Source organism: Myxocyprinus asiaticus, chromosome 34 (assembly GCF_019703515.2).
Source record: "Myxocyprinus asiaticus isolate MX2 ecotype Aquarium Trade chromosome 34, UBuf_Myxa_2, whole genome shotgun sequence".
NCBI lineage: Eukaryota > Metazoa > Chordata > Actinopteri > Cypriniformes > Catostomidae > Myxocyprinus > Myxocyprinus asiaticus.
In genome coordinates, this window is record NC_059377.1 from 10,670,431 (window position 1) to 10,691,384 (window position 20,954).

Genomic DNA, 20,954 nt, shown 5'->3' on the forward strand with positions numbered 1-20,954 from the left:
GCAGGCAATCTCAACGCTGTGCGTTACAAGGAAGACATCCTCCTCCCTCATGTGGTACCCTTCCTGCAGGCTCATCCTGACACGACCCTCCCGCATGACAATGCCACCAGCCATACTGCTCGTTCTGTGCGTGATTTCCTGCAAGACAGGAATGTCAGTGTTCTGCCATGGCCAGCGAAGAGCCTGGATCTCAATCCCATTGAGCACGTCTGGGACCTGTTAGATCGGAGGGTGAGGGCTAGGGCCATTCCCCCCAGAAATGTCTGTGAACTTGCAAATGCCTTGGTTGGAAGAGTGGGGTAACATCTCACAGCAACAACTGGCAAATCTGGTGCAGTCCATGAGGAGGAGATGCACTGCAGTATTTAATCCAGATGGTGGCCACACCAGATACTGATTGTTACCTTTGTTCAGGGACACATTATTCCATTTCTGTTAGTCACGTATCTGTGAAAATTGTTCAGTTTATGTCTTAGTTGTTGAATCTTTTTATGTTCATACAAATATTTACATGTTAAGTTTGCTGAAAATAAAAGCCGTTTCTTTTTTGCTGAGTTTATATACACTGACAAAAAGTAAAAAGAAATGTTCACTGTGATTAATGTTATGAGGATACTGTATATCCAAATTAAGTGTTATTGGCCATTTTTGAACTTTCAACCCTGAAACATTTTTAATATAACAGGGTTGAATGTTCAGATTTTTTTTTTAATTCACATTTATATTCTAAACAATTTAAACTAAGTCAAATTTTTATTCTAATTTATTAAATTCCTAGAAAACTCTATGAAGGCAATAAGAAATTATATTGTTTACCAGTCCTAAATTTTGCATGTGATGCATGTTAAGTTGTTAAGCATGTTATACTAAGTAGCCTATGGAAAGCAAGAGCACTGAACTTTCCTCTTGCCAGTTTAGATGGATACTTTACATGTAAGCTATATGCAAAGACAATAAATGCAAAAATGGATAAGAAATGAGATAGAATTCCTTATGGGATGCCTGTTCTTCACTAATCAGTTAGTGGTGAATGCAGTTACTACTGTGTAAGCAAGGACATTTTAAGTACTCATCCTGCAGATGGCAGAATGGGAATATTCTGAAAATCTGTAAACTTGCACATGGCATGGTCATTTCATGAATAAAACACAAGTCCTGATTCATTGTTGCAATAGCCTTTATTTGTATTACGCAGTTGGAGGTGTTCTTAAAAAACAGAGAAAAGCAACTTCAAACCACAATCTCTTAATTCATCCATAAAGAGCCACTTTTTTACCACCTGACGTCTGTTGACCTGAATGGAGGTACAGTATTGTAGACAGTTCAACTGGTGATAACAGATCACTTTCACAGAGTCCTGAAAGGTTTAAACAGTTAAAAGTGATAGGTCATCCAAAAAGTAAAATTCTGTCACCATTACCTGATCCTGGGTCACAAAAGACATATGACTTTCCTTCTGTGGAACACAAAAGGAGTTATTTATGGCAGAATGTACAAGCTGCTCTTGTCCAAACAATAAAAGTGAATGGTGACCACGTCCGTCAAGCAAGATTGTCAGCGAATATATTACATTTCAGTTTATTCCTTACACAAAGCTATCATGTGGCTTTAGAAGACCTAGAATAAAGTGTAAGAGTCATATGGACGACTTCTGTGGTGTCTTTTTTGGAGCTTGACAATCCCTGGTTCCCATCCACTTTAATTGTATGGAAGACAGCAGCATAAACATTCTTCAAAATTTCTCCCTTTGTGTTTTATGGAAGAATGTAAGTCATATGGGCCCGAAACAACCTTTTTGGATAAACTATCCCTTTAATTCAGCCCTGCAATCCTCCTAATACATTAAAATTACTCCAATAAACCAAAAGTTTGATTTGGAGAGAACAAGTTAAGCACATATACACGCATAACAAGCATTCTCCTCGTTTAATTCATGGGCCTCCATCTATTTTTCAGAAACCATTTAGTGTCTGGTACTTAACTGTACTGGAAACAGCAGAGAGCTGGTTTATGCAACAGAAATACTGTTCACATGAGCCCTTCATCGTCCCAGTTTTACCATTGTTTGCTCACAAAACATCAAAGCATCATGGTTGTCAGAAGTGAAAAGATTTGTGCTGAAAACGGAAAGTATTAAGGAACCGTAGTCATCTAAAAATCTGACTCCTGGCAGGGGAGAGCGGGGATAGTGGTAGAAACAAAAACAAGAGAGCGAGAAAGCACACATTTTTCCACGATTCACATTGTTTTCACACCAACTGGCTCTTTCAGACAAATCACAATCATTTGAGGCATGATTAGGGTGTCAGTCCTGGTGCAGGGTCAAAGGTCATAGGTTGCCTTTGGCGTACCTCATTGACCTTGGAGATACGCAGCCTTTTAGTGACCTTAAAGCCGTGCGTCTTAGAAAGGTCATGGCAGTATCCACTCCACAGAGTGAGGATTTAGGCACCAGTGGGGTATTCAACTTCAACCAGACGGAATCAGTTTGTATTTAAATGGCAAATCAGCAAAGTGCATCAGTTGTGGCCTAGTCCATCCGGTTTAGCGTGGTGGGGGTGAGGATGTGGTTACATGATGCAGCACTTGTTCTTGAAAATGTGCGTGTGCTTGTAGCGCAGTCTCTGCTTGGGCCGATATTTCTCTAGATAGGTAAGCTGCTTGCTGTTTATTGCACCCCTGCGCTTCCTGCGAAAAGCAAAGAAACAGCTATTAGCAAATTAATCAAGTCGTAAAGATCACGGTTACAATGCTGATTTATCTTACAACTGACCCTTCACTAAGCCCTACCTAAAAACGTTACTGACCAATCCTACCTCAGAAACTTACCGTCTGTCATATTATCAGAGAATATGCTCTTTTCTAATGCAAGTCCTGTATGTTTGGATGATAAACAGGACTTCATAGAACTTCATTTTAAATATAGATACAAGTCCCAATATAGTCTTGTACAAATCGCATTCAAGTCGTAAGAAAAGGATCACAAAGCTAGTTTAATGACATGCTCTTGGGGAACCAAATGGTAAAAAAAACAGCATCTGTGCAATGTTTTACAGTTGCTCAGGGTTGCACAACAAAACCTAATTAGTAAAGCAAATAAAAGCTGAAAACACAACAGGAATAAACATCAGCAGTGCAATAAGAGTTCTGGTAGAAACCCAATCAGGTATTTGCTGTCCAGAGCACTTCAGGGAAAATAAGAACAGTATTTTTATAAATATTTATTTTCTTATAAATGTAGTATTGTGCCTTCAGTTTGTTGTGTTGCGGCTTAAGTTTGTTATGTGGTTTCTTAATTTTGTTGTGGCTTAATTTTGTTGTGCTGTGGTTTATTTCTATTGTGTTTTGGCTTATTTCCACTGTGTTAAGACTTAATTTCGTAGTGTTGTGGCTTAATTTTGTTGTGCTGTTGTTCATTTCCATTGGGCCTCATTCATGAAAATTTCATAAATATACTAAATAATTGGGAGTAATTTCCGCCTAAAATGGAGATTCCTGAAAACTTTCCGACAGTTTCATGAACACTTCATATTCCCCAGATTTGACAGTACAACTTGTTTACTGTTAGTGAGTTCCAAACGTTCGTAAATAGAGCACGTGTGCACATTAATTCACAATTATCATAATTCACGCCCATGAAAACCTCATATAAGAAAGGCTTCAGACTGGCTAGTAAATGAGAAAATTAAGCTTATAACATATATGTGAACAGTAATACATATTTATTTATTTTTGTAATGGAGTGCATTCACATCGTAAAATATTGATTTAGAAAACACTCATATCTAAAAAGATATTTCAGTCATCTTTGACTTTGCTGCCATCAGAGGTTCTTTAGTGAATTAAACGGTCCAAGAGGCAAATAAAAAATTTTGACATGAAGCTTTAGTGTAAAAATTTTCAGTTCCTGCCGAGAGGAGGATGTCCACCACCATTAACTTTCTCTGGTTCAGTTGAGCGCATCGCCAGCATCATTTGAGAAACTTCGAGTAAATCCAAGACTGTTCAGTGATACAGTTGTGCTCAAAAGTTTGCATACCCTTGGAGAATTGGTAATATATGTACCATTTTTAAAGAAAACATGAGTGAGCAGGCAAAACACATTTCTTTTATTTCTTATGGGATTCATATTCAACTGTAGGTTATAACAGAATGGCACAATCATAAAACAAAACATGGTAACAAAGAAAAAAATGAAATGACCCCTGTTCAAAAGTCTGCATACCCTTAGTTCTTAATACTGTGTATTGCCCCCTTTAGCATCAATGACAGCGTGCAGTCTTTTGTAATAGTTGTCTATGAGGCCCCAAATTCTTGCAGGTTGTATAGCTGCCCATTCGTCTTGGCAAAATGCCTCCAGGTCATGCAAAGTCTTTGGTCGTCTTGCATGAACCGCACGTTTGAGATCTCCCCAGAGTGGCTCGATGATATTAAGGTCAGGAGACTGTGATGGCTACTCCAGAGCCTTCACCTTTTTCTGCTGTAACCACTGGAGGGTCAGCTTGGCCTTGTGCTTAGGGTCACTGTTGTGCTGGAAAGTCCAAGAGTGTCCCATGAGCAGCTTTTGTGCAGAAGAATGCAAATTCTCTGCCAGTATTTTCTGATAACATGCTGCATTCATGTGAGAGCTAACAAACTCATTGGCAATTTATACACAGACACTAATTGCAATTTAAAAAACCACAAGTGTGGGAAATTAACCTTTAATTGCCATTTAAACCTGTGTGTGTGTCACCTTGTGTGTCTGTAACAAAGCCAAACATTCAAGGGTATGTAAACTTTTGATCAGGGCCATTTGGGTGATTTCTGTTATCATTATGATTTAAAAAGGAGCCAAACAACTATGTGATAATAAATGGCTTCATATGATCACTATCCTTTAATAAAAGATATGATGCATGATCAGTCATATTTTCAAAATCAATGCCAAAATTTCACAATTTCTGCCAGGGTATGCAAACTTTTGAGCACAAATGTATACTTCCCTTGCAACAAGTAAAATCTTCAAAGAAATCGATAGAATGCCTGAAGAAGGTATTTGACCAAAACGCTGTAAGATATTACAGATTTAAAAGCTATACAACAGTATGCTGGCTTTTAATTTCCCCCCCCCCAGTTGTATTGTTTACGCACTTGCCCACGATGTGCTGGTTCATGGTTTTACCACTGACCAAAAGTCAACTGAACATGATTTACTGATGCATATACTAAATTATGAAATCTAAATAATAGAGCTTATATCAAATAAAAAAAATTCCAGCCAGTCACATTAGAGGGCATTTTTTTCTTTTTTTATTATTTTGAGAAAATCAAATGCAAACCCATGTCAAAAACTTCTGCTGGAAATAAGTATAGTTGGGAAAAACTATAGGCTACTTTGAAAAGATAAATGCAATCAGCAAACAAATGCAATCAAAATAAAAAAAAATTTTTTACTTTTTTGTTTTTTTTGAAGGTTACTTTTACACATTAAATTTTTTTTCATTACTTCTTTAAATTTTACTTCTATCAAAATGTAGTCAAGACAGTTTGTCTAAAAGAACACAAAACGTTCACATTTACATCAGACCGGCTTTATGAACGATTGACAAAAATTGTTCTGCTCGTGTTTCATGAACAAGGCCCATTGTGTTGTGCCTTATTTCTGTTGTGTTGTGGCTTAATTTTGTTGTGTTGTGGCTTATTTCTGTTGTGTTGTGGCTTGATTTTGTTGTGTTGTGTTTTATTTCTGTTGTGTTGTGGCTTAATTTTGTTGTGTTGTGGCTTATTTCTGTTGTGGTGTGGCTTGATTTTGTTGTGTTGTGGCTTATTTCTGTTGTGTTGTGGCTTGATTTTGTTGTGTTGTGGCTTATTTCTGTTGTGTTGTGGCTTAATTTTGTTGTGTTGTGGCTTATTTCTGTTGTGTTGTGGCTTGATTTTGTTGTGTTGTGGCTTATTTCTGTTGTGGTGTGGCTTGATTTTGTTGTGTTGTGGCTTATTTCTGTTGTGTTGTGGCTTATTTCTGGTGTTTTGTGGCTTGATTTTGTTGTGTTGTGACATTTAGTTTGTGTTGTGGCTTAATTTTGTTGTGTTGTGGCTTATTTCTATTGTGTTGTGGCTTGTTTGTGTTGTGGCTTATTTCTGTTGTGTTGTGGCTTATTTCTGTTGTGTTGTGGCTTGATTTTGTTATGTTGTGCCTTGATTTTGTTGTGTTGTGGCTTATTTCTGTTGTGTTGTGGCTTGATTTTGTTGTGTTGTGGCTTATTTTTGTTGTGTTGTGGCTTGATTTTGTTGTGTTGTGGCTTGATTTTGTTGTGTTGTGCCTTGATTTTGTTGTGTTGTGGCTTATTTCTGTTGTGTTGTGGCTTGATTTTGTTGTGTTGTGGCTTATTTTTGTTGTGTTGTGGCTTGATTTTGTTGTGTTGTGACATTTCTTTTGTGTTGTGGCTTAATTTTGTTGTGTTGTGGCTTATTTCTATTGTGTTGTGGCTTGATTTTGTTGTGTTGTGGCTATATTTTTTTGTGTTGTGGCTTGATTATGTTGTGTTGTGACATTTAGTTTGTGTTGTGGCTTAATTTTGTTGTGTTGTGGCTTATTTCTATTGTGTTGTGGCTTGTTTGTGTTGTGGCTTATTTCTGTTGTGTTGTGGCTTATTTCTGTTGTGTTGTGGCTTGATTTTGTTGTGTTGTGGCTTATTTTTGTTGTGTTGTGGCTTGATTTTGTTGTGTTGTGACATTTCTTTTGTGTTGTGGCTTAATTTTGTTGTGTTGTGGCTTGTTTGTGTTGTGGCTTATTTCTGTTGTGTTGTGGCTTGATTTTGTTATGTTGTGCCTTGATTTTGTTGTGGCTTGATTTTGTTGTGTTGTGGCTTATTTCTGTTGTGTTGTGGCTTGATTTTGTTGTGTTGTGGCTTATTTTTGTTGTGTTGTGGCTTATTTCTATTGTGTTGTGGCTTGTTTGTGTTGTGGCTTATTTCTGTTGTGTTGTGGCTTATTTCTGTTGTGTTGTGGCTTGATTTTGTTATGTTGTGCCTTGATTTTGTTGTGGCTTGATTTTGTTGTGTTGTGGCTTATTTCTGTTGTGTTGTGGCTTGATTTTGTTGTGTTGTGGCTTGATTTTGTTGTGTTGTGCCTTGATTTTGTTGTGGCTTGATTTTGTTGTGTTGTGGCTTATTTCTGTTGTGTTGTGGCTTGATTTTGTTGTGTTGTGGCTTATTTTTGTTGTGTTGTGGCTTGATTTTGTTGTGTTGTGCCTTGATTTTGTTGTGTTGTGGCTTATTTCTGTTGTGTTGTGGCTTGATTTTGTTGTGTTGTGGCTTATTTTTGTTGTGTTGTGGCTTGATTTTGTTGTGTTGTAACATTTCTTTTGTGTTGTGGCTTAATTTTGTTGTGTTGTGGCTTATTTCTATTGTGTTGTGGCTTGATTTTGTTGTGTTGTGGCTATATTTTTTTGTGTTGTGGCTTGATTTTGTTGTGTTGTGGCTTATTTCTGTTGTGTTATGGCTTGATTTTGTTGTGTTGTGGCTTATTTCTGTTGTTTTGTGGCTTAATTTTGTTGTGTTGTGGCTTGATTTTGTTGTGTTGTGGCTTGATTTTGTTGTGTTGTGGCTTATTTTTGTTGTGGCTTGATTTTGTTGTGTTGTGACATTTCTTTTGTGTTGTGGCTTATTTCTGTTGTGTTGTGGCTTGATTTTGTTGTGTTGTGGCTTGATTTTGTTGTGGCTTGATTTTGTTGTGTTGTGACATTTCTTTTGTGTTGTGGCTTATTTCTGTTGTGTTGTGGCTTATTTCTGTTGTGTTGTGACTTATTTCTGTTGTGTTGTGACATTTAGTTTGTGTTGTGGCTTATTTTTTGTTGTGTTGTGGCTTAATTTTGTTGTGTTGTGACTTGATTTTGTTGTGTTGTGACTTATTTCTGTTGTGTTGTGGCTTGATTTTGTTGTGTTGTGACATTTCTTTTGTGTTGTGGCTTGATTTTGTTGTGTTGTGACATTTCTTTTGTGTTGTGGCTTAATTTTGTTGTGTTGTGGCTTATTTCTGTTGTGTTGTGGCTTGATTTTGTTATGTTGTGGCTTATTTCTGTTGTGTTGTGGCTTGATTTTGTTGTGGCATGATTTTGTTGTGTTGTGGGTTATTTCTGTTGTGGCTTGATTTTGTTGTGTTGTGACATTTCTTTTGTGTTGTGTCTTAATTTTGTTGTGTTGTGGCTTATTTCTGTTGTGGCTTGATTTTGTTGTGTTGTGGCTTATTTCTGTTGTGTTATGGCTTGATTTTGTTGTGTTGTGGCTTATTTCTGTTGTGTTGTGGCTTAATTTTGTTGTGTTGTGGCTTGATTTTGTTGTGGATTATTTTTGTTGTGGCTTGATTTTGTTGTGTTGTGACATTTCTTTTGTGTTGTGTCTTAATTTTGTTGTGTTGTGGCTTATTTCTGTTGTGGCTTGATTTTGCTGTGTTGTGGCTTATTTCTGTTGTGTTGTGGCTTGATTTTTTTGTGTTGTGGCTTATTTCTGTTGTGGCTTGATTTTGTTGTGTTGTGGCTTATTTCTGTTGTGTTGTGGCTTCATTTTGTTGTGTTGTGGCTTGATTTTGTTGTGTTGTGGCTTGATTTTGTTGTGTTGTGACATTTCTTTTGTGTTGTGGCTTATTTCTATTGTGTTGTGGCTTAATTTTGTTTTGTTGTGGCTTATTTCTGTTGTGTTGTGGCTTGATTTTGTTGTGACATTTCTTTTGTGTTGTGGCTTAATTTTGTTGTGTTGTGTCTTATTTCTGTTGTGTTGTGGCTTGATTTTGTTGTGTTGTGGCTTATTTCTCTTGTGGCTTAATTTTGTTGTTTTGTGGCTTATTTCTGTTGTGTTATGGCTTGATTTTGTTGTGTTGTGATTTCTTTTGTGTTGTGGCTTAATTTTGTCGTGTTGTGGCTTATTTCTGTTGTGGCTTGATTTTGTTGTGTTGTGGCTTATTTCTGTTGTGTTGTGGCTTGATTTTGTTGTGTTGTGTTTTATTTCTCTTGTGTTGTGACTTGATTTTGTTTTGTTGTGACTTAATTTTGTTGTGTTGTGGCTTATTTCTGTTGTGGCTTGATTTTGTTGTGTTGTGGCTTATTTCTGTTGTGTTGTGGCTTGATTTTGTTGTGTTATGGCTTATTTCTGTTGTGGTGTGGCTTGATTTTGTTGTGTTGTGGCTTGATTTTGTTGTGTTGTGGCTTGATTTTGTGTTGTGGCTTATTTCTATTGTGTTGTGGCTTAATTTTGTTGTGTTGTGGTTTGATTTTGTTTTGTTGTGGCTTATTTCTGTTGTGTTGTGGCTTAATTTTGTTGTGTTGTGTCTTATTTCTGTTGTGTTGTGGGTTATTTCTCTTGTGTTGTGGCTTGATTTTGTTTTGTTGTGGCTTATTCCTGTTGTGTTGTGGCTTGATTTTGTTGTGTTGTGTTTTATTTCTCTTGTGTTGTGACTTGATTTTGTTTTGTTGTGACTTAAGTTTGTTGTGTTGTGGCTTATTTCTGTTGTGGCTTGATTTTGTTGTGTTGTGGCTTATTTCTGTTGTGTTGTGGCTTGATTTTGTTGTGTTATGGCTTATTTCTGTTGTGGTGTGGCTTGATTTTGTTGTGTTGTGGCTTGATTTTGTGTTGTGGCTTATTTCTATTGTGTTGTGGCTTAATTTTGTTGTGTTGTGGTTTGATTTTGTTTTGTTGTGGCTTATTTCTGTTGTGTTGTGGCTTAATTTTGTTGTGTTGTGTCTTATTTCTGTTGTGTTGTGGGTTATTTCTCTTGTGTTGTGGCTTGATTTTGTTTTGTTGTGGCTTATTCCTGTTGTGTTGTGGCTTGATTTTGTTGTGTTGTGGCTTATTTCTGTTGTGTTGTGGCTTGATTTTGTTGTGTTGTGGCTTATTTCTGTTGTGTTGTGGCTTGATTTTGTTGTGTTGTGGCTTATTTCTGTTGTGTTGTGGCTTGATTTTGTTGTGTTGTCGCTTAATTTCATTTTGTTGTGGTTCATTTCTGTTGTACTGTTGTTTACTTCCAGTTTGTTGTGTTGTGGCTAATTTTCCTTGTGTTGTGGTTTAATTTCGTTGTGTTGTGGCTTTTCTTTGTGTTGCGACTGAATTTCGTTGTGCTGTGGCTTATGTTCATTGTGTTGTGGTTTATTTCAATTGCATTGTGGCTTTTTTTTGTGTGTTGTGGCTTAATTTTGTTGTGCTGTGGCTCATTTACATTGTGTTGTGGTTTAATTTTGTTGTGTTGTGGCTGAAGTTTTTGTGCTATTACTTATTTCTATTGTGTTGTGGTTTATTTTCATTGTGTTGTGGCTTGATTTTGTTTAGTGACTTATTTTGTGTTGTGGCTTAATTTGGTTGTGGCTTAATTTCATTGTGTTACGACTTAGTTTCATTGTGTTGTGTCTTATTTGCCTTGTGTTGACTTAATTTTGTTGTGGCTGAATTTTGTTGTGTTGTGGCTTTTCCTTTGTGTTGTTGCTTTTCCTTTGTGTTGTGGCTTACTTTTTTGTACTGTGGATTATTTCCATTGTGTAATGGCTTAATTTTGTTGTGTTATGGCTTATTTCTGTTGTGGTTTATTTGTGTTGTTTTTTTTCAGCTTTCATTTGCTTTGCTAGATTGGTTGTGTTGTGCACCCCTGGGCCACAGTACAATATTCACAATATTGCTTAATTTTATATCCAAGCAAAAGCATAATCATCACAAACATAGCATAAATATTTGATATACAGTATATATCCCAGCCCACATGCTGTATACTTTCCCTTTTCCAATTTTTTTTTACAAATAAATCTTGAGAAGAGCAACCTGTAGATAAATTGTCATTTCCCAAATGAAGATAACATAACATCAGTAAGTACACATTTGCTCCAAGTTATATATATATTTTTTAAGAATTTAATATAAACTAATTTGCGTATTGAGGCAAAAGTATGTACAAAGGACCATACTGAGTATGTGTTTAGGAACAGTAGTGTCACTTACACTAATGGTGATATTTGTAATCACAATAAGGCTTTTCTCTTTTCAGTTGGCTGAAAAAAGTTTGTTTCGATTATGAGTTTTAAAGTTACTACGTAATTGAACTATTTCATTCAATAGAAGAAAAACCGCAAACAAAAATGCTTTGCAATGTCACTCTTTATTCCAGCCCATGTACACATTAAATTCCTTTACATTTTTACCAGTTTATTAAGTGCATTTTACTGAAAATCATGCTGTTCGCAGATATCTCTAATTCGTTCCTATCGGACATTCTGTAAAGCTTGTCGGACTTTAGTGTGTATCTTCGTGCTCAAAGCTTTAAGCTTGGGCTTGTTATCAAAAAGGTACTTTAGCAAGTGCTGTGACTGAGAGCCATCTTTAAAGATCCACATGTATGAATGTGGCAATCTCAAGGATTGTCGTCCTTGAATGAAGTCAAGAGAAATCTGTACGTACTGTCTGATGAACTGGATGGCATCTTCATACTTCATCCCACTCTCAATCAGAGCCACAGCCACAAGTACTGGAGCTCTGCAGAAAAATATATTAAAAAAACACACTCAGAGAGACCCAAACTGATGAACGAAACACTGCAAAACAAAGCCACATAATTCGAGGAATCAGTTCAAGTCTGCACAGATGAGTTACATGCCAAAGTGTAATACTTATGGTTAAAGGTTTGTTAAAATCCATAAGCCACCATATGTGCAATAGTACTACAGCAGTGAGGCTTGCCTTAGCATACACCACTAATTATCAAAACTTCACTTTAAAACATACACTGTAAAGGCAAGAACGCTCAATCATATGGTGTATCCCGAGTTCTGAACAGTATGTGCCATCTGAGTTGGATGAAAATAAATGAGTCAGGCCAAAAAACTCTGGCACTCTTTTAAGAGTTGAGGCCGATTCCCTTTGGAAGTGGATAAAGTGCGTCAGAGACAGATTTTTACAGCCCAAAAGATGAAAGCAGCGAGGCCAGACTACCTCCTCTTCCTAACGTCACTCGTTGTTTAATAGCCGTATTTTGTGGTGTTATGTTTTGTTTGTATGCACAACAATAGAGCATAAATACATTATCTACATGAGCACCTTATGAGACACATAATATTCCATATTTATAACTGCGATAGTATGTTATGTTGTGGAATACTGGTTTTGAGAACAAGACTTTGTTTTTGTTGCTATTGTTGAGTTTTCTGTGGTGATCCTAACAAAGGAATCCATGGGAGAACCCAAAGCCTTTTGAATTTGTTCTTTATTACTGAATGTTAATTACCTGGAAAGACTTGAAGTAATGTTTATTTAACTGAAAAATACTTTCAGGAATAGTTCAACCAAAAATGAAAATTCTGTCATTAACGAATACGGATTAGTGTGGATGTGGCCTAAGTAATGGGTTTGGAATAATATGAGGGTGAGTAAATGACAAAACTTTCATTTTTGGGTGAACTATTCCTTTAAAGGCTATAAGCCATTGGTTTCATTTAATTCACTGATATTTATATTAATATTTAACATTTAAATAAATGAGGGTGTTCAATAGCATATTAGTTTTAGCTTGATACAAACAATAGTGACATTTAGCTGCTTTACATACTAAATATTTCTAACTGTTACAGTATATGTTGTTGAACATTGTTTTAAAGAACAACACTTTGTTTTTGCCTGCCAGTGATGATTTTTCTGTGTTAGTGCTGCTAACATAGGAAATCAATGGGACTGAATTTTGAAGGCAAACAACAATTTAAACTAAACTTAATGAGCCATTTGATCAAAAATGGGACTGAATAAAATACAACCATGAGTGTCACTTTTGGCTAAATAATCTTAGTCATGTGGGATAGACAGCCTGCCATAAAGGTCATGGAAAGAGCACACTTTTGAGAAGGACAATAAAAACAAATGCTCGTAAAAAAACAACTTCCTGTTTTGTCTTCGGCCCTCACCCCGATGGCCCTAAAAACACAGCAGGATCGTAGCCGAGTAAGTGCAGTAATGAGACTGTTGACTTTGGCGGTGCACTCTGTCCCCTTAAAAACCTCCAGACAGCACCTCTCACTCACCATGAAGGCAAAAGTATGATTTTAATCCTTTAGGGACTATTAACTTTGTCCATGGTTAATAGAGTCAAGGAGTCTCCTGAGAAACCAGAGGTGCACCATGTTCTATATCACACACAGTCCACATTCTTCTCCAGATTAAAGTCTAGAACACAACACTAGAGGTGGGCTTACTTGTTTGGCCACCAGATGAGAAATGAACCCATTTCCCTTTGAGTTATCAGGGCTGGGTATAAAACAGCTAACCAGTATGTTGAAATCTTCAGGTCTTGCGATTTTGTTTCTGCAAGCACATTAACTGACCTTCCGAGACCAGCCACGCAGTGAACAGCCACACAGCAGCCGGGCTCTTCCATGAAACGTCTCTTCAGTAGACCGAGCCAGTCCTCTACGACTTTAGAAGGAGGGGGAGCGCCGTCATCAAAAGGCCAGTCCTGTAGAAAGAACAACATGTTAAACCTTCACATCTGCACTATGAAGGCCTTTAGCATGGTTTTCAATTTTGTATTCAATCTCTGACAGCCCTAATATTTTAAAGTTGTAATTTCTGTTTTAATGATTTAACAAAGCGAAACTTTCCAAGTACCCCCTGGAACCCACATAAGTACCACTAGGGTAAACATACCCTTGGTTTGCAATAACTGAGCAATAACACAAAAGTGGCAATGAGAAAGAGAGAACAACACATCCATCACCCCTACGATCCAACACGATTCTATGTTAGTAGGGCAAAGCGTGAGGCCTTTGAGGCATGAAACTCAGCATTAATTTTAGCATATGCGTCTGTCCTGTGCTCCCGTGGCCATAAGGTAAGGGGTGAATCACAGCCCCTCTTAACAGGGATCTGGAAAATTCCACCCTGTCCTGCTGCCCACCCAAACCACCACTGAGGCACTTTGACAGTGTTGTATAAAGTATCCATTTGTCATCCTAGAGTAAAAGTATGATACCGTCATGTAAATTGACTCAAGTAAAAGTTAAAGTAGCTCATGAGAAAATGACTTAAGTAAAAGTATTAAAGTAACTGATATTAAATTTACTTAAGTATCAAAAGTACAAGTAAATTGCATAAATTACGGAACAGTTCATTAAACCCATGGCAACTTATTTGATTGGTGGTGCTCATCATTTACTCACCCTCATGCCATCCCAGACTTACTTTCTTCTGCAGAACACAAACAAAGATTTTAGAAGAATATTTCAGCTCTATAGGTCAATTCAATGCAAGTGAATGGTGGCCAGATATTTCAACCTACAAAAAGCACTTTCAGGGAGCATAAAGTTATCCATACTACTACAGTGGTTAAATCCGTGTCCTCAGAAGCGATTCATTCGGTTTTGGGTGAGAACAAAGCAAATTTCTCATTGTCACTATACATCTTGCCAATGCAATCTCTAGGCACGATCATGATTTCAAGCTCAATTTCACTTTCTAGTGCTTGATGCATGCGCAGAGCCCTAGGTGGCGCTATAGGAAGAGTAATCAAGCTTGAAATCCTGATTGCCAAGGAGACTGCTAATGTCAAGATTTATAGTCGAAAAAGGAGTTATATTTTGGTCTATTCTCACCCAAAACCAATTGGATCCATTCAGAAGACATTGATGAAACCACTGGAGTCTTATGGATTACTTTTATACTGCATTTATGTGCTTTTTGGAGCTTTAAAGGTCTGGCCATCATTCGCTTACATTGATCTGACCAACAATAACAGCAATATTCTTCTGAAAATCTTTTTTTTTTTTTTTGTGTTCTGCAGAAAAAAAAAAAATACACATCTAGGATCGAATGAGGGTGAGAAAATTATGAGAGAACTTTCATTTTTTAAAAACTATCCCTTTAATGGCACATTCAAGTCACATCAGAATGATAATATGTAAGGGATGAGTGTAAATGAACACCACAGTCCATACAAATTGGAACACTGAAGGAGAGAGTTGAGTCATATTAGTGACCAGAACAGAGAATTGTGGGGGTGGGCCCTTTTCATTTGGGCCAGTATGCAACCACACAGAACACCCTGACAACAGCATAGCAATGTGCTAAAAACAGAAAACAACTTAGCAACAACCTGACAACCACCTAGAACACCCTGGCAACTGCAGAGCAATGTGCTAAAAACACAGAAAACAACTTTGCAACAGCATAGTAACGACCTGGCAACCACATACTGTAGCAATGCGCCAAAACACACAGCAGAGATCACCTTGACAACTGCATAGAAAAACTGTTTAGGGTGTTTGCCCTAACAACCACCCAGAAAACCCTAGTAAGCACATACTGTAGCATAAATACGCTACAAAGCAAATATAACACTTCATCAACCACCAGAAAACTAGTTTTGCTTAGGCAAAGACCATTCATCCATCTTCATAAAATCTAAAAATAAATATTGTTGGACATTTTCATGAGCGCTGGTAATTATTCATACACATCGTACCTTGTTTAAATGTAAAATGTGAACACATGTGATTGACTTTTATATGACCAGGTCTCCTGGAAAGGCGGGAGACTGATCGCACATAACTTTCATAATGTTTAAGCCTAAAATTATCACATTAGTCAGTCAAAAAACTAATTTAAACTTAAATGAGCAGTTTCTTGTCTTCCCCACAGGAGACAGATGAGGGAACATGTAATCTGGCACATGCTTCACTTGTGATTTTGATTCAGATTCATGATTTGCAAAACAAATCATTCAGACCACTTTTTGAATCTTTTTGTTCAGTTCAAAGGAATCAAATTTAAAAGATTCGACTCAAATGATTCTTTCAACAAATCACATATCACTATAGTCGATCTGCACGCATTTTTCCACATACAGCTGTTATTTTTTTGGTGTTGTGTCGCAAAAGTAACGAAAGGGTCTGGAGAAATTTATCGGAGTAAAAGTATCAATTTTCTCTTCAAAATGTAGAGAAGTGAAAGTCCAAAGAAATATTTACAAATATTGAAAAACTGTACTTAAGTACAGTAACGAAGTGTTTGCACTTCGTTACTATACACATCTGCATTTTGATGTGGCTCAGCTGCTGCATAGACCAGCATACTAACTGGCATGTCTTCACAGGCATGGGTGCCCACATAAACATGCATTCATGTGGTCCAGAGAAGCTTGGCAGGGCTAACTTTATTATAACAAGATTTCTCAGAGCACAGCCTCAGATAAGTTGGCATTCAGAAACCTCAAAATATCGTTTATCACATGGGACCGATGAGTGATGTGCAGTCACACAATAGCCCCAGGGACAGGACACTCAACATCGGAAGGTGTGAGTTGTTTCAAGTAAACAAGCCAAATAGGCAACACCTCCTGGAGTTTGGCTTTAGAGAGAAGCCTTTGAAGCATGAATGACATGCCACAAATGCTTCCTCTACTTCCCTCCAGTCCATCCTATTGATTTCCTGGGCAAACAAACTTCATCCAGAAACCTTTTGCATTGGAGTGAATGGAGGGCCACTGAAGTGACATAGGTTGGGCAAACAAACATGTAGGCCTGTTACGATAACTACTTTTGTTGGACGATATATTGTCCCAGAAATAATTGCGATAAACAATATTATTTTCATTTTAAGACCATTTTATACCACAGATATGATAATATAATAGCATAATAATGCAAGTACACCCTTTCAAAGAGCAATTCACTTTTAATTCTTAAGAATATTCAGACATTGGAATTGGAATGTCAAAAAAAACATTACGTCGGGAAGGCCCCTCTCTATCTCCAACTGCGGTTTTTGTTCCCAGCTCTGAAAACTGGATGGGATGGTTATGTTTTAGATTAGCTTTTAGGTTAGTTGTATTCCCACTTTTCATTGCCACTGTTTTTAAACAATGTCGACATATCAGCTCGTTCACGTTAATGGCTCTCCTCTCTCATTCGGCTTAAAGCCCAAATGTTCCCACACAGAGCTGTGGAATGCAGCTTTGAAAGCCCAAAACTCATCTGGACTTATTCTTCCAAACGTTCTGGCTGGAATGATGCAGTTGTCGGGAAAAACACCTATTAAAACACCTATTAGCCTCGAGTAACATGTGTCGCTGTCCACTCTGTGTGTGTGGACGAGCTGCCAGAGCCCCGTCTCCGACACAGATAGCAGACGAGAGGACGGAAGCAGCGTGACTGGCTAAAATGTTGGTGACATTCATTCTTATGTAAACAAACATGCATATAAACACAATTGGCAATATCAAGGTCAGCAAAAATGATCAAGGCCATGTCCATATACCGTACGATAAGTCGATAACATAATTATCGTGACAGGCCTACAAACATGGCCTACTTTGGGACTCCAGAATTAGGTAGAGGGATCACTTGCTCAAACACGCAAGCTCGCATGAATCTCTGTACAGACGGTCTGATCTAGAAGGGTGCAGCATGGCATGTGCACGTCTCCTGGGAGCATACAGTTTACTCCCTTGTTGCAGGTGCTCGCACAAATGTTCACACCAAACAACATGCATAACACTGCTGATTGTTCCCACTGGGGTTTTTTGCCTCGCAAAGTTTCTCAGCAACTCATGTGCCAGATGACTGACATTTCATGAGCTCACCATAGCGATGCAGACAAAAACATCAAAAGTGCATTTTAGATAAATCAAAGGCATAAAATACGAACGCAAGTAACTGAAGTCCAATGCGTCAAACATCTAAGTTTTGATGCAACATAAAAGTTGTGCAAAATGAATGACATTTTGTGAGCTCCCCATGGAGCTGAACAAAAACAACAACCATACATTTTAGATAAATAAATGGTGTAAAAGACGAATGCAAGTAACTGATGTCAAATGCATCATGATAAAACCTTAGTGCAAAACACAAACACAAGTAACTGACATCCACTGTGCCATGATAAAAACGATGACTTAAAACACAAAAGTAGCTGACTTCGAATGCATCATGTTAAAACCATGGCGTAAAACACAAACTCAAGTAGCCAATGTTAATTCGGCATGATAAATCTCTGGTATAAAGCCTGTATTCAAGTAAATTATGTTAAATGTGTCATTATAAAACCATGGCATAAAACACAACCGTAAATAACAGACATTGAATGTGTCATGATAAAACCATGGCGTAAAACACAAACGTAAGTAACTGACATTGAATGCATCATGATAAAACCATGGCACAAAACAAGAATGAAATAACTGACGTCAAATGTGTCATGATAATACCATGGCGCAAAACACGAACGAAAGTAACTGAAGTTGAATGCATCTTGATAAAACCATGGCGTAAAACAAAAATGCAAATAACTGACAACAAATGTGGCATGATAAAACCATAGCGTAAAACACGAATGCAAGCAAAAAACCATGGCATGAAACACAAGTAACTGACGTTGAATGCATTATGATAAAACAATGCTATAAAATACAAACGCAAGTAACTGATGTCCAATGCATCATGATAAAACCTTGGCAAAAACACAATCCCAAGTAACTCATGCCGAATGCATCATGATAAAACCATGGCGTAAAACACGAATGCAAGTAACTGACGCTGAATGCATCATGATAAAACCATGCCGTAAAACATGAATGCAAGTAGCTGACGTTGAATGCATCATGATAAAACCATGGCGTAAAACACAAATGCAAGTAACTGACGCTGAATGCATCATGATAAAACCATGCCGTAAAACATGAATGCAAGTAACTGATGTTGAATGCATCGTTATAAAACCATGGCGTAAAACACGAACGCAAGTAACTGACGTTGAATGCATCATGATAAATCCATGGCGTAAAACATGAACGCAAGTAACTGATGCTGAATGCATCATGATAAAACCATGGTGTTAAACACAGATGCAACAAATTGATGCTGAATGCATCATGATAAAACCATGCCATAAAACACGAATGCAAAACACGAATGCAAATAACTGATGTTGAATGCGTCATGATAAATCTATGGCATAAAACACAAATGCAAGTAACTGACATTGAATGCATCATGATAAAACTATGCTATAAAATACAAACGCAAGTAACTGATGTCCAATGCATCATGATAAAACCATGGCGTAAACACGAATCCAAGTAACTCATGCCGAATGCGTTATGATAAAACCATGGTGTACAACACAAACGCAAGAAAACATTGAATGTGTCATCAACGGATAAAAACAACAAACATGCATTTTGGATCAAACAATGGCGTAAAACATGAATTTATGTAACTTAAGCTACATCCAAGTCCTGCAAAATGACTGACATTTCGTGAGCTCACCATGGAGCTGTGGATAAAAACAATAAATATGCATTTTAGATAAATAAATGGTGTAAAACACAAACACAAGTAACTGACATCTAAAGCCCTAGGTATACTTCCATTTTGATGTGAAACGTGAGCCTGTAAACGTATACTCCATATAACTATGCGTGCATACACAATGGCAAATGCATGCCTGCTAGGAGATACCGGACTTTCTCTTCAGGAATTTAGACCCATAAAGATGTTTTATTTTCCTTCAGACTCGAGTTATACAAATGCAGGTATCTCCAGACCTCCTCACACATGCGCTCTTGAGTCGCACATCCACTGTTGTTGTTTTTACCTTCATGTCCTGATGTTAAGCAGCAATTACATCTTCTAGTGCTTCTTCGTGACAGCAACGGCTCAAATATAAATGTTGCCACCTTGAAGACCCACTAATTAATGCAAATAACTCCAGGTGCATGCGCATTCTGTGCGTTCAAAGACGCGCAGTTAGAAAAATTGGGCTGCGCGCGTTCAGTGCTTGCGCACTCTTCTGACGACGAGATTGCGTCACGTGTCTTGACAGTCAGTGTCTGTCTGATTTAAGTATACTTTGGGCTTAATGCATCATAATGTTGTAGTCTTGCAACATGCAACTCATGTGCCAGATGACTGAGTTCACCAATGATCTGCAGACAAAAACAACAAACATGCATTTTAGATAAAAATGGCGTAAAACAAAGACCAAGTAACCGATGCCCAATGCTCCTACATGTTGCAGCCTTGCAACATGCAACTTAAGTGCAACTCATTTGCTAGAGCTGCGGATATCAAAAACATTCGTTTTGGATAAAATAAGGGCGTAAATCATGGATGCAAGTAATTGTCTTATGCATCATTCATGTAGCAGTCTTGCAAAATGCATTTCATGTGCCAGATGAATGACAATTCATGAGCTCACCATACAGTTGCGAACAAAAACAACAAATGCAGGTTTTAGATAAAATAACAGCGTAAAACAGGGCTATTCAAATCTGGTTTTGGATCCTGGAGGGTCATTATCCCGTATAGTTTAGTTTTTACCCTGCTCTTGCACACCTGCCTATATTTTTAAAGTAATGAGGAAGACCCATTACTTGTTCAGGCATGATTTGGGTTAGAGCTAATCTCTGCAGGATGGTGGCTAGGGGTGGGCGATATGACCAAAATCTTATATCACGATATGAATAATTTTATTTCATGATAACGATATATATCACAATACAGTAAAGGCTTTCTGGAAAATCAATACAAATTGGTTTATTTATTAAATAACCATATTGTAATGCCTATTTTTGGAACTCCAGAATCAGTGAATTAAATACTTTATAAATTAAAACTACTTCCTCATTATTTGGAACAAGGCAACTCAAAGTAAATAAATAAAAATCAACTTGTATTCAAAAATCAACCTTACTAAAATGCTAAATATAACAGTATGCCACATTTCAGTTTAAAATTTTGTTGACCAATATTATTATTATTATTATTAACTTTGCTCAAGAAACGTCAAATCTTCTTAAAGCAATGCGACTAAGCAAATAAAACATAGGTTAAAAAAAAATATATCCCAATGAAAATTAACACTTCCAGAAGAAAATAAATATTAAATAAATATAAATTCTTGCAAAATAAATAAATTAATAAATAAATGACCGAATTAATGAGGAGTTCATCTTTTGGC

At 37.2% G+C, this 20,954-nt stretch overlaps 1 protein-coding gene across 4 annotated transcripts in view; it reads right to left on the bottom strand.

The window, feature by feature from the left end:
• Positions 1-1,159: 1,159 nt before the first annotated feature.
• The window catches only part of LOC127425077 (protein tyrosine phosphatase type IVA 3-like), a 54,190-nt gene continuing 34,395 nt past the window's right edge, over positions 1,160-20,954 (bottom strand). For all 4 annotated transcript variants that reach the window (XM_051670714.1, XM_051670716.1, XM_051670715.1 and 1 more), the window contains 3 exons: positions 13,325-13,455; positions 11,415-11,489; positions 1,160-2,688 (listed from right to left, as the gene is read on the bottom strand). In XM_051670714.1, the coding sequence (XP_051526674.1) occupies positions 2,571-2,688; positions 11,415-11,489; positions 13,325-13,455 (324 nt within the window). In that variant the 3' untranslated portion in view covers positions 1,160-2,570. The remainder of the gene's footprint in view (positions 2,689-11,414; positions 11,490-13,324; positions 13,456-20,954) is intronic.